General features: G+C 43.3%; 1 protein-coding gene across 3 annotated transcripts in view; it reads right to left on the bottom strand.

Moving 5' to 3' along the window:
* Positions 1–3,135: 3,135 nt before the first annotated feature.
* Positions 3,136–12,619, bottom strand: part of myom1a (myomesin 1a (skelemin)) — a 30,354-nt gene continuing 20,870 nt past the window's right edge. For 2 of the 3 annotated variants that reach the window (XM_080011476.1, XM_080011477.1), the window contains exons 25-38: positions 12,443–12,579; positions 12,223–12,367; positions 11,566–11,625; positions 11,381–11,448; positions 10,599–10,724; positions 9,428–9,517; positions 9,042–9,129; positions 8,484–8,522; positions 8,180–8,285; positions 7,141–7,304; positions 6,925–6,961; positions 5,314–5,336; positions 4,778–4,833; positions 3,136–4,361 (exon numbers count right to left, since the gene is read on the bottom strand). In XM_080011476.1, the coding sequence (XP_079867602.1) occupies positions 4,104–4,361; positions 4,778–4,833; positions 5,314–5,336; positions 6,925–6,961; positions 7,141–7,304; positions 8,180–8,285; positions 8,484–8,522; positions 9,042–9,129; positions 9,428–9,517; positions 10,599–10,724; positions 11,381–11,448; positions 11,566–11,625; positions 12,223–12,367; positions 12,443–12,579 (1,397 nt within the window). In that variant the 3' untranslated portion in view covers positions 3,136–4,103. The remainder of the gene's footprint in view (positions 4,362–4,777; positions 4,834–5,313; positions 5,337–6,924; positions 6,962–7,140; positions 7,305–8,179; positions 8,286–8,483; positions 8,523–9,041; positions 9,130–9,427; positions 9,518–10,598; positions 10,725–11,380; positions 11,449–11,565; positions 11,626–12,222; positions 12,368–12,442; positions 12,580–12,619) is intronic. The other variant, XM_080011478.1, reaches the window with a different exon arrangement.

Here is a 12,619-nt window from a genome sequence, read left to right on the forward strand (position 1 = left end):
GAAATGGAATTTTTGGACAAGTCACATTCGCATCCTGTCAAAAGTGGGAAGCTGTGAAAGTTTTGCAAACGTAGGCGATTCTCTAAGCTGTTGTGAGGACATGTTGACCCCAACGCAGAGGAGGACGTGGACTGACATAAAGCAAACACACGGATACATTCAATCGAATGAATAAATACATTTAAAAAAGACATTTTAGGACTTTTCTAAGTTTTTATTTTGTTGGTTTTTTTTTTATATAAACTAAGATCATCGACTAGGCCCAATTAAATATCGGGAAGTTAACGGCGACTAGCAAGAGAAATGAATTACACCAAAAAAAAAAAATCAAAAAAAAAAGAATAGATAACGAAAAAATAAATAAATAAAATAACAGTCTCACAGTTTGAATGGAGGGCGCTGCTAACGTCCATTCAAACAACACTGACCCTATGCGACCCAACCGCACGGTTGACGCCGAATTCCACACAAACCCACTCGTAATTCAACCCGTATGGATAAAACCGTTTGACTAATTGCGCCCACGCGTTACTTTGTAGGGATGAAGGTTAAGAGGCGCTAGCGCGCCGGGCGGCTAGCTAGAGCGGCTAACGCCAGGGTTAGCATCACCAGCGGCGCCACTAGAATAAAAACCACGGCGGCAGCGAACCGACGACCCGCTCCGGGATCGACGCCTTTACCTTTCCTCGACTCTACCGCGATACTGCAGGGAAAGACGGATGCGGATCTTCAGTGGCTCCCCGTGTCTCCCCCATAAGACCCGGTCAAACCCTCCTGACGTGTCCGACCCTGGAGGCTGGAGCACGGACCACCGCGCACTGCCTGTCGCCGCCGCCGCCGCTGCTGCTGCTGCTGTGCTGGAGGCGGAGGAGGGCCCCCCTAGCGGCCGAGCGCCGCACTGCAGCGCCGAATGGGATTAAAGGAGTTGGGACTTATTTGTATTTATTTCTCTTTTAGTTGATCCCTGTTTCATCCTGAGCCTTCATGCGGTTTTGCAGGTAGGTTTCATTCCCGGGCTGGACTCCATGCTCCCATCATCATACCCATTCAATCCTGGTGGGAGTGTGGAGCTGCGCGTCCAATATGGAGATAAGGCTGCAACCCACCCAGGTACTATGAGGGGCGAGTATGAAACAGGGATAAACTTCAGTCGGAACTATTTATTTAAAGAAAGCGCCGATTGCCACTGGGTGACCGAATGCAATCTAGGAGGAAGAATTATCTCGACGGCAGAGTTACTAGTTAGAGGCCTACTTGTTAAACCAATGCAATCAAACGGAAGGTCTGCAGTATAAGGCTGTGCATGAACTTTACTCATTTATCCCACAGGTCTTCCACTGTGTGACACAGACGGGCTACATGAACCTGTCTGTTTTCGCGCTTCATCCTCTTGTCACATTTGAATGGTTTCCTAAGATGTCTCTGTGGAAGACCCCTGGCACCCCCGGGGGCCTGAACTTGCCTTCTTTGGATGCTCGGAGGCCGCTCGGGGACTCATGCGTGAAGCGTAAATGGCTCTAATGCTCGGAGTGGTTGTGGCCAAGAAAATCATCCTTCCGGACCGGACCTCATCCTGGCCTCCCTGCGGGAAGCAAAAATGGCCAAATTCAATGTTTTTTTATTTTTATTTTTTTGACGATACAGATGGAGAATTGGTTTCCAACTCGGCCAATAGATTAAATATTGGATCCATTCATAGACTAATCTAAGAGGGAAACAAACTACATGTTCATCTGTGATCAAAATGTGCATATAAAGGCTTAATATGTATTGTTTATTTAATTTTATTTTTGTATAACTGTCGTGTATGTGTGTACCTGAAAACCTTCTCCAACCGGGTGGGGAAGGTCGAAAGCTGTACTTACATTTTGGGAGCTCCCATTTCTTTATAGGGGGAGAGTTGTGAAGTCACAAAGAAATCGCCTGATGACGCCGCCTGGCGGGCGGGGCTATGCGGGGAATTCCCATAATGTAAGAGGTTTATATATGTACATGCGTTTCCGTCACAAATGACTTTCATTGTTGATTCTGTAGCCACTTGAAAACCACCTTCATTCTTTAAATGATCTTTATCAGTTAATGAAAAACGTTTAAAATGATATATGACATTTCTCATAGTATTCTCTCAGGTTGTGTTAAATGCACTCTGGATGGTGATATGGTTGTGGGTACTTTAAGCCCTAGACATGTCTCATAATGTAACCACAGTTCATCGCTAACCTTAGAATATATTCAAAGGGCCAGGCATTAATGTGGGCAACCACATGAATATGCCTGCAGTTCAGTGCATGAAATCCTTACCCTAAAACATATTTTCCATTACATAAATTGCAATTACAGCCCCATAAAAGCGTCAAAAATAAGAAATAAACCTAATGCAATTGTGACAGTTTCACCTACACACGCCACCCAAGTGATGTTTTCAGGGTCCTCTGGCACAGAGACACAGAAGACGGGGGTTGTAAACATCAATTTTATTGTAGAGAGTGGGCCAGTTGGAATAAGCCGGGAGCAGATCGAACATGTCATGACAGGGCTCCTCTCCGGAGTGTGTGTGGGGATGGAGGTTTAACCTGCTGCTTGTTAGACCAACCAACAAGCCTAGATCCAGGTCAGGCTGCTCAACCCAGACCACCCCTTCACCACTTACCCGACACCAAACTGAGGCCAGGGAGAATCCCCGTACGGCCCTACTGTGTCCCTTCCCCCTGCCGGAGAGTCCCTGTTCAGGTGCCAGTGCAGGTGCCGGTGTGGCAGTTTCCCCTGCCACACAGAAGACGGTGGGTTGTGAACACCGTTTTATTGTAGAGAGTTGATCGGTTGGAAGCAGACAGACATATGTCAAGACAGGGGCTCCTATCCTGAGTGAGTGTGGGCGGTGATGGCGGTTTTACCTGCTGCTCGTTAGACCAACCAACAGGTATGCAGCCACTCTGATCCCAATCACCTAGATCCAGGTCAGGTGTAACTGCTCACCATACCATCCCCACACCACAGCAATGAATCAATTATGTGCCAGCGATTTGCCCCACTGACAAGAAAATATCTTAATAACTACAGTTAATTATATTATTGGAAGTTGCTCACTCATGGCTTAGAATGGCTATGTTGATCTAAAGAATAAAAAAGAACAAGTTTTCATTCAAGTTCAACTTTATTGATACAGTACCATACATGTATGTCATAGGGATAACGAACCTCTTGTCTCGGTCTCAGAGCAGCTTCAGCGAGGGGACGTCCTGAATGATTTCTAGTCTAGTTTTACTCGGAGACACATTCCTCTGACGGAGTGGTGTTATCACTCATCAAACTAGTTCCGCAGCCTGCAGACCCGCACAAATTACCCGCCGCACGCAGCTTCGGGGCCGAGCCACAGACACGTTTCCCCCCGGTTCAATCACGTGTTTTCAACACACCTTCACTTTGTCAACGTTTCCTACTCGTGCCGACTTCCAGTAAAGACTGACGCAGATAACTAACACAGAATGAGCGTTCTATTGACCCTGTTTCCACTGGACCAAATGATCTCAAAGGTTTCACAATAAAGAGCCAATAGCAAATAAAAAGTTAACAACATTTAAATGTTTTTGTTTTTATGTTTTTACTCCCCCTTTTATATATCGTACCTTAGGGGTGTCGGGGAGGTTTGAGAGGTCAAAAAACGACTCAAAAGTTAAACCCTAACAGTGTAGTAAGAATAAAACACACAACTGTCGGGCCTTTGGTGAAAATGATTCATGGGTGATTCTGTTACAAGTGTCTTAACATTATTATATTTCTGGATGGCGGCCAAAAGTGACATGAGACATGAAATGACACGTAATTACATACTAAGCAACTATCGGTTCACAAATCCACATTCGGAACTTCCATCCCCGACGAGCCGAGCTCCAAGCCGCTTAGCCCAGCGCACGGAAAACAGGGACAGGAGGAATCCTCGCCGTTTTTCTTCCTGGTTTAATATTTCAATTCAGACTGCTTTGGCACACGGGCATGCACCGGGGTAAGACTTGTTGGAGATCGCCCCGTCATCCTCCTTCTCCTCCTCCTCCTCCTCCTCCTCCTCTCCTCCCCGCCACCGCTTATTATACAACGCCACCCTTTCACTCCTTGTTTTGCTCGTCCTCCGGGAAGTAGACGCTGACGGTGAACTCGCCGGCCTCCGTGCCGTACTTGTTCTTGACCCGCAGGGCGTACTTGCCGGAGTCGGCCGCGGTGACGGCGGCGATGGTGATGCTGGCGAACTTCCCGTGCTCGAACTTGAGCGAGTAGCGCTCGTCGCACACCAACTCTCTGTCGTTCTTCACCCAGCAGACCTCGGGCGCGGGGTCACCCCACACGTTGCCCGTCAGGTTCAGGGACTGGAGAGAGCGAGAGAGGGTGAGGCGTGTTTTTTTATGAAGAAACTTTCCAAAACTTTATTAGCAGATATCATCAATACAAAGGAATTGTGTGTACATCAACATGCTGTTTTTAAATGTCAATCAATCGAAAAAGAAAGCAACATAGAGCAGTAGTTCAGTTTATCAAACTGCGAGAAAATGATCACATTACAAAAGTACAATGGGATAGAAAACATATTTAATATTAATTAGGGGTCCTAGAGATTAAGTTATCATAATATTTTAGACGGGGGAGATTTAAGCAGTGATTTAAAATAAATCAATCTAAAAAATAAACAAATAAATCTGAAGATGCCTTCGACATTAGGAGAGAGCGAGGGAGAGAGAGAGAGAGAGCAAAGCAAATGTTCAGAGTAAATATCTGATCTTATTACCTTGCCCTCTTGGATTGTGACCACATCTGGCAAGCCTCCGACAACACGAGCGCGGTCTGGAGAGGAAATATGATAAAGAAAAGCCAGTAAGCAACTGTGATTTCATTAAGAATTGAATAAGAGCCAAATATGAATGACATTAAACAATACATAGGAAGCACAAATGCAAGTATCTCTAAACATTCACCAAAACGAATCCCAATTCATCCCAAATCAACTCAATCAACCACATCAATCACCACATATTGACCATCGACAGTCCCTTTGAATTGGAGAGCGTGCATGAATGAATGGATGATGAGTGGATGGATGTAAATACAACAAGCAATCAAAACATTTATGGATTTGAAAACGTTGAAAATAGTGCCGCAAAATGTAATATCAGAAATATATTGAAGTACTGTATATAGTATACTGTAGTATAGTTCATTTTCAGTTTCAGTTTAACTTCAATGTCCAGAAAACCGTGACACCATTTTGGAAAGGGAGAGACGTTTTCCCTCTCTGGACGAACCTTAGTACAAACAACCACTTACTTCTCTCTGCAATAGCTGCCGCTCTGAGGAAGGAAGGGAAGAGAGAGAGATGTTCGTCAGAAGCATCTCAACATGGCGTCAAAGGTGCGAGTACAAAGGCGGCGAGAAACAATTTTTTCACAATGCCTGGAAATGTGTTTGGAGTGAAGTGGCTTTTAAAAGGTCACGGAGAGTACATCGAGGCTATTTTAAGCTTGTGATGGCCGCTTGCCATTTTTTATCTTCATTTCTTTTATTATTTTTTTTATAAACATCCTCTTCGGTTGAGGAGACGGGAATAATAGAATTACACAACAGCACACGCTGGTAGAATGTGTTTGCAGACCTGCCAACCTGCATGCATTTTGTGTACCTACTACGCAGTTCTTAGTCAAAATACGCAGGTACGAAATGCCAGCTGAAACTATGCAAAAAAAAATTATAAACATATATAAAGCAAAAATTTATATATATATATACAGCAGTGAGTGGTACTTTATTATCCACCGAGGTGTAACGTTGCATTTCTGAGGTCAAATGGGAAGTGGGGGAGTTATAATAAAGCACAAAAATGTGACCGTAATGTTAATGATCAGTGTCACATATATTTTTTCGATTCTGTGCCGGTCAAATGTACACACCGATACTGCTCTTACGTACTGTACTCAAACCCGATACCAACGTAATGTAATGTAGTTGCATGGTTGTCGCTCAAAAAAGAGCGAAAGAAAGAAAAGGATTGCTGTTTGGAGGTACTTCAAGGTAAATGTAAATTATTTATTTATCGCCTGACAGTATTCTAACATTGTGCAGACTGTATCTACTGCTGTCACAGCAGAGCTCTGCTCGCGATGAGAAGTTTGACTCTTTTTTTAAGACTCAGTTCTTGACGAGTCACTCAGTAAAAAGAGGATTCTTCCATTTGATTCACTTGGTTTAACGCACGGTGAGGGAAGGAGGACTTCCAATGAACGAGAGTGAGAAGAATCAGCCATTTATTTCATTGTGTTAAATTTTTGTAATGATTGCAATTTATCTGCTAAGTACCATATAAATATAATATAAATGTATATTTGCACTTAAAGTGAAAGAGACTTTAATTTGAAGTTTGAACTGGACCGTGTTAGTTATATGTTGGGTCCTACTCAAACTCAGTGAGAGTTATAGGTTGAATTATACTGAAACTTGGTGACATTCCAATATTCTATTTAACTGGAACTCAGGGACAGTTTCATGTTCTATTATTGTTCCATAGTGAATAATGAACAATAATGAACAGTGTCAAAATCAGCAATCTCACTATTGTGGGAACAGAAATAGCAAAATCAGGAATCTGAATCGGCCAAGAAAATAGCAGTTGGTGCATCTCTAGTTGGTAAACATGTTCGGTAACTTTACAAGATGATGCATTTTAAGGTGTTTATCCCAATGATATGCGTTTGTAAACTGTATATAGTTAGCCGTAGCAGCTCCAATACGATGTGATTATCCTCGTTAGGAGACGCCTACGGTGTGAATAACTGATGGAGTCATTTAGCTGCAGTGACTCAAACACCACAGAGACTCCCCGTTACACTGTTGTTCACTCACGATATTTTCCCACAGTTGGCAGGTCTGTGTTTGTGCACTTACTTCAGCCTCTGGAATTCTTCAAATGCCTCCTCCCATGCTGCGTGGAAGCAGAACAGATGAAAAAAATGTGAGATATTATCTTATTATCTGAAACTAAGTGTCAGTCAACAGTAGTTCTACCGGGAACTAAAATAGTTCATGGGGACACCGTGACGGAAAGAAGAGCTTTTTTATTCCTTGGTCCGGTTCTGGATGGAGGCTTTCCACCTCTCTCACCCTGGCCGCTGAGGTCAAAGACCCTCTTGAGGCCGTCCTTGCCGTCGAAGATGTCCATGGTGTATTTGCCCTTGTCCTTCTCAGTCGGCTCGTTGATCTTGAGCCAGAGCTGCTCTCCTGTGACGCCGGACTGCACCCTGTCGGAGCTGGCCATCTTGGCATCCCTGACGGAGAGACGGAGCGAGAGCGAGAGAGAAAGAGAGAGCGAGAGAGAGAGAGAGAGAGAGAGAGAGAGAGAGAGAGAGAGAGAGAGAGAGAGAGAGAGAGAGAGAGATAAAACGGCAATGTCTCCCTCCCCTGAACGTGATACAGGGAGACGGGCTCCTCGATGCAGAAGTCAAACGAGGGCGTAATGGAGAACCCACAAGTGTGATACAAAAATAAAACCACATTTGTCCCTGCCTAAAAAAAAACGATTGCAGTTGCTAATCGAAATGTCCCACATCCGACTCCTGTGCTGGTGTCATGAAAGAGGCTTCTGACCTCTGATCTCTTCTGAGATCTTTTGCAGTGAGGGACTGTATGACATAGTGTCTTGGAGCAGTGGTTCTCAACGCGGGGTCCAGGGACACCCAGGGTCAACCCCCTCAAGAGGTTCTCGGGGGTCCCCAGCAAACTGATTAACAGTCAAACTTCATCCTTATTTCATAGTACCACCATAAGAGAATGCACAAAAATGTCTGTTTGAATCGTAGTTTCACTGTTATCTCTATATCTCCTATTTATTTATTATTATCTACTATATTATAGATAGGTATGGAGGATCGGACTAAATTACTACATTATAAAAATCTCAGATTGGGATCAAAGAGACCAACGTCTTGGTTGAGAATCACTGTTTTAGAGACCTGAGAAGTATAACTCCACAGTGAAAAGTGGATTAAAATACTTTCTCTCTGTAAACTTGGAGGGTTGTGGTGTCACATGACTCTTTATCAATCAACTCCATTTGGGAGGGGGTGTAAATGTTTTATGATGCATCACAGCAAAGGGTATAAGGAGGTGCAGTGTATGGAGGTAATACGGTGAATGGACATACTTGTGCAGCCAACCAACACGCAATTCGTCGGTGTAATATGTAACATCGGAGTAGAGGACGATGCCGTGCTCGGTACTAACAACTTTGATTTGGGTGGAGGAGTGGGCTGGAATAAGAAGAAACAAATAGGAGAAATGGGTTTCGCACAAACAAGTGATATGGCTCTCATACAAAGTAAACATTTAAAAAAAACTTTAGAGACTGGTTTGTATTGAAATGTTAATATTTTACAAAATGTGAAATTCAGTATTCAGTCATTTTGGTGATAGTCAGCATTTTATTTATTTCTGGGTTTTTTTCTTACCTATAACCCTGAAGAGTTCATTCATAACAGCCTGGTAGCCTAGAAACAAAAAGATTAGAATAGTGATGTAATTAGATAGATACAGTAGAGGGCCAGACAGACAGACAGACAGACAGACAGACAGACAGACAGACAGACAGACAGACAGACAGACAGACAGACAGACAGACAGATAGACAGATAGATACTTTATTCATCCCTGGAGGGAAATGGCAGTGTAACAGCAGCTCATATAAACAACAAACAATTGACAATAATATAAGTCAGCAATAAGAATAATAAAAAAAGGCAATATGCAATTAAGCTTAAAAAATAGCTTCAAAAAATGGAAAATAGAATAGATCAATTTGGCAGAAATGAACAAAATCCATATAGAAAAAAATAGGAAATTGGGCAAATTTGCATACATATATACAAAATAAATTAACATCTGTACATATACTGTGTGTACCAAGTGGACAACAAAATGACAAACAAAACTAAATTATAACAATATCATATACAGTACAGTATACGGTATCTAAAAAGATGAGCGTTACATGATGATCTTTAACTTACCTGCATCGGTCAGATTGAACGTGCTCTTATCTTTGCCTCTCTCGTCCCACAGCGTCACCAGGTACACTCCCGCATCCTTCTTGCAGATCTGAGGTTCAGAGCAAAAAAACAGACCTCAGCGCCCGGCAGACGGCAGCGGATTCCCTCTGACCAACCCGGACGAGGAGAGAGGAGGGAACCCACACGGCACGCGGGGACGGATAATACACAGTACGGGACGACGACACAGAGACCGACTAGACCGAAAAGGCAAGCTTTTCTCCTGCCAAGGATGCTGCAGGCTTAAGGAAGGAGAACAACATGGAAAGTAATAAGTGAGACAGGGCGGGCACACGGAGAGTTTAGAGGCGAAGACTTATGGCAGGAAGGAAAGTATATGTCCAGACTTTGGGTCTTGGCGGAGGCGGCGCGTCCACGGCAGGTTTCTTTTTTTCCACCTTCTCTCTCTCTTTTTCCTTCTCTTGCTTATTAACACACTGTGGAATTAGACAGATGAGCCAGTTAGTGCCGGAGCCATGGGCAGGAGCGGCGGAAATGAAGGCCGCCTCTCCTGAGCTCATGCAGTTACTCTGACCCTCTCTGTGGTCAGCCATGTTCTAACAGCTACCATGGAGCGTCAGTCCAACTATACTGGTCAGAGATATGAAATTATATTTTTCCACCTGTTCAAAATCTGGATACAATGTGTGGCCATGTATAGTGAGACTGAGGAAGAATGACAATAAATCGGCACACGGATACACCATATATTTAGAATATATGGACATAAATGTTGAAAATGTGGAATCCACAGTCAAATATTCATTTACAAACTAGTACAGTATTCAACAGGGTGTCCGCAGGTATCAGGAGGTATTAAGTGTAAATAGGGTAGGCTATGAAGTCAGTCAGTTTATGAATTGTTATGACAATAGTTTCCTCTCAGTCAGATAGCAACACATGTGATTAGGAACCGGAATGAATCTAAAAAGTACCTTTTTTTCTACAGATCTATGGACGGGTAAGTACAAGAGTTTTCCTGGATTTCTCTCTCTAGGCAAGTATTTAGGGCATAATAATATCAGAAATATTGACTATGATGCAGAAGAACTGGACTAAATTTGAAAAAAATAAATATGTGGATGAATCAAACAAATCTTTTGACAAAATTTGTTGAAATTAAAATCTCATAAATGCAAAAGTAAGACTAATGAATGACTTTTAAGGTAGTTATTCTACTACTAAAACTTAGGAGCAAAAATGGAATTGGAGACGTTTTAAGGCTTTTCAAGGACCTGCAGACACCATGCCCATCATAATATAGTACGCTTTTGGAAAATATCCTTTTCTGGATCGTCGTGAAATGAGGTACTTGTGTTTTTTTTAACAAGGTTTCATCATTTATGAGTCCGTGTGTCAGAGAGGGGGAGGGGGAGTATGGGCGATGGAGCATGCACGATGGATGGTATGGCGCGGTGGAAGCCAGAGTCGCGGTGAACAAAAATGATTTCGATTTGTTTGTTTCAGTCTACTGTTGGCGCTGGCCCGGCGAGGCGGCACCTCCCTCAACGGCCTGACCTTTCCGATGTTAAAGGTCAGCGTGCCGTCCTTCCTCGCGATCTTATTGCCGTCCTCGTCGTCCTCCGCGATCTCCACGTTGTCCTTGTACCAGGTGATCTCCGTCTCGGGCTTTATGTTTCCTACCTGCGGTGGGAGAGAAAGAGCGCCAGAGGGGTGGGGGTGGGGGTGGGGGCGGGGTCAGTAGTATCTCTACCCTAGCGAACGGATGGATCCTGTCTGCGTCAAAAGTGTTTTTAGGAATAGAGTGAAGCCTTTTCTCAGGGGGATGGCAGCAGAGTAAACCTAGCAGCATCTCAGAACATCGGCATTAGCTCTGTTCGATTCAGTCACAACATATGAACCAGTAGAGACAATATAGGGTTTACTAGTACCAGCATTATGCTTGAGTAAAATAATAGGATATACTGTATATAATAGCATAATAACTTTCCTTATCCATTATTGAATACGCATTAATTCATTCTGTACAGTTTATCATCTATATTTCCATTTTATATCCACATCCATACTAGAAACTATACTGCCCTAAGCCCCATCTATTGCCTTAACTTTGTATATTCTGTACATTTTTATATATTCGGCTGTTTTTGTTTTTATATTTGGCTGTTTTTCTATTTTTTGGAGGGGCTATTTTTGGATATTCGGCTATTTCATTTTTTCCCAGTCAGTTCTTTTTTGTATTTTATTTTATTATTTCTGTACTGCTATGCACCAATACTCACCATGACAAATTCATTGTGTATGAAAATGACGTTGGTGGAATAAACATATTCTCTTACCACGCATTTAAGCAGCACGTCACATTCTGGAGTGACGGTGAAATCCAGGTATTCCACAAAGTGAGGTCCTGTGCGTGGCCAAGACATTTTTCAATTACAATCGATATGACATCAATAAATGAAATTATGTTATTTTTGTGAAATTGAGCAGACCTTTCAATATCTAATATGTAATAATCGCTCACCTTGTTTCCTGACCCATTCTGCCCTCTCAAATTCTGACTTCTTCTGGAGCTCTCTGAACTCTGGATAGTCATTTAAAAAACAATGACAAAGACAATTATTATGTGATCACTGAAAACAAGTCAGTACTTAGTTAGTAATTGTGGTGTGGTGTGGAGATGGGATGGTTTGAGCAGCCACGCCTGACCTGGATCTAGGTGATTGGGTCAGGGTGGCAACAGGTTAAAACCCCCCTCTTCACACTCACTCAGGATAGGAGACTAGGTGGAATTAGCCAGGAGCAGATGGAACATGTCATGACAGGGCTCCTATCCTGAGTCTGTGTGTGGATGGGGGTTTTAACCTGCCACTCGTTACCCCAACCAATGAGCAACGGGTATGCAGCCACCCTAACCCAATCACCTAGATCCAGTTCAGGTGTGGCTGCTCAAACCATCCCATCCAGCCACAACGACACTGTAATATTCTAAATAGAAAAGTTAGAATAAGAATTCCTTCTTTTTCAACACAGGAGCTACATTAAAGCAGGGTTGGAGGTTTGTCTTCTGCTGCCCCTGCATTGGACACGTGCTGCAGAAATGAAACTTGCTGCCTGTGAAATCCTGACTTACATATTTACATTTATGAAGAAAAGGAAATACAATTCATGTCAGTCTCACCATCACCGATGAGCACCAGACTGGTGGTGCCCTTGGCCTTGCCGTCCACCAGGTTGAAGGTGAAGGTTCCCTCGTCGGTGACCTCCAGGGAGTCCATGAACATCTCGATGATGCCGGTCGTCTTGTCAAAGTTCATGGTGTATTTCTGGGAACAATACGGCGTAGCTTTAGAAAATGTCAATTTATCATAATTGACAATACGTATATATTATTTTGTTACCTTTCCTTGAGTAAGAATGGCGTCGTTGAAGACGTACTCCACTTGGCAGGCGGAGGTGAGCTTCTCCACCTGGGTCCAGATGCGCACGCGGCCCTTCTCTAAAAGGTCCATGGCCATCTCCGTCTTGAATGGAATAACTGGAGAGCGTCGCAATAGCAGGAGTTAGATTCGAGGGGA

Source organism: Zeus faber (assembly GCF_960531495.2).
Source record: "Zeus faber genome assembly, chromosome: 12".
NCBI classification, from domain to species: Eukaryota; Metazoa; Chordata; class Actinopteri; order Zeiformes; family Zeidae; genus Zeus; species Zeus faber.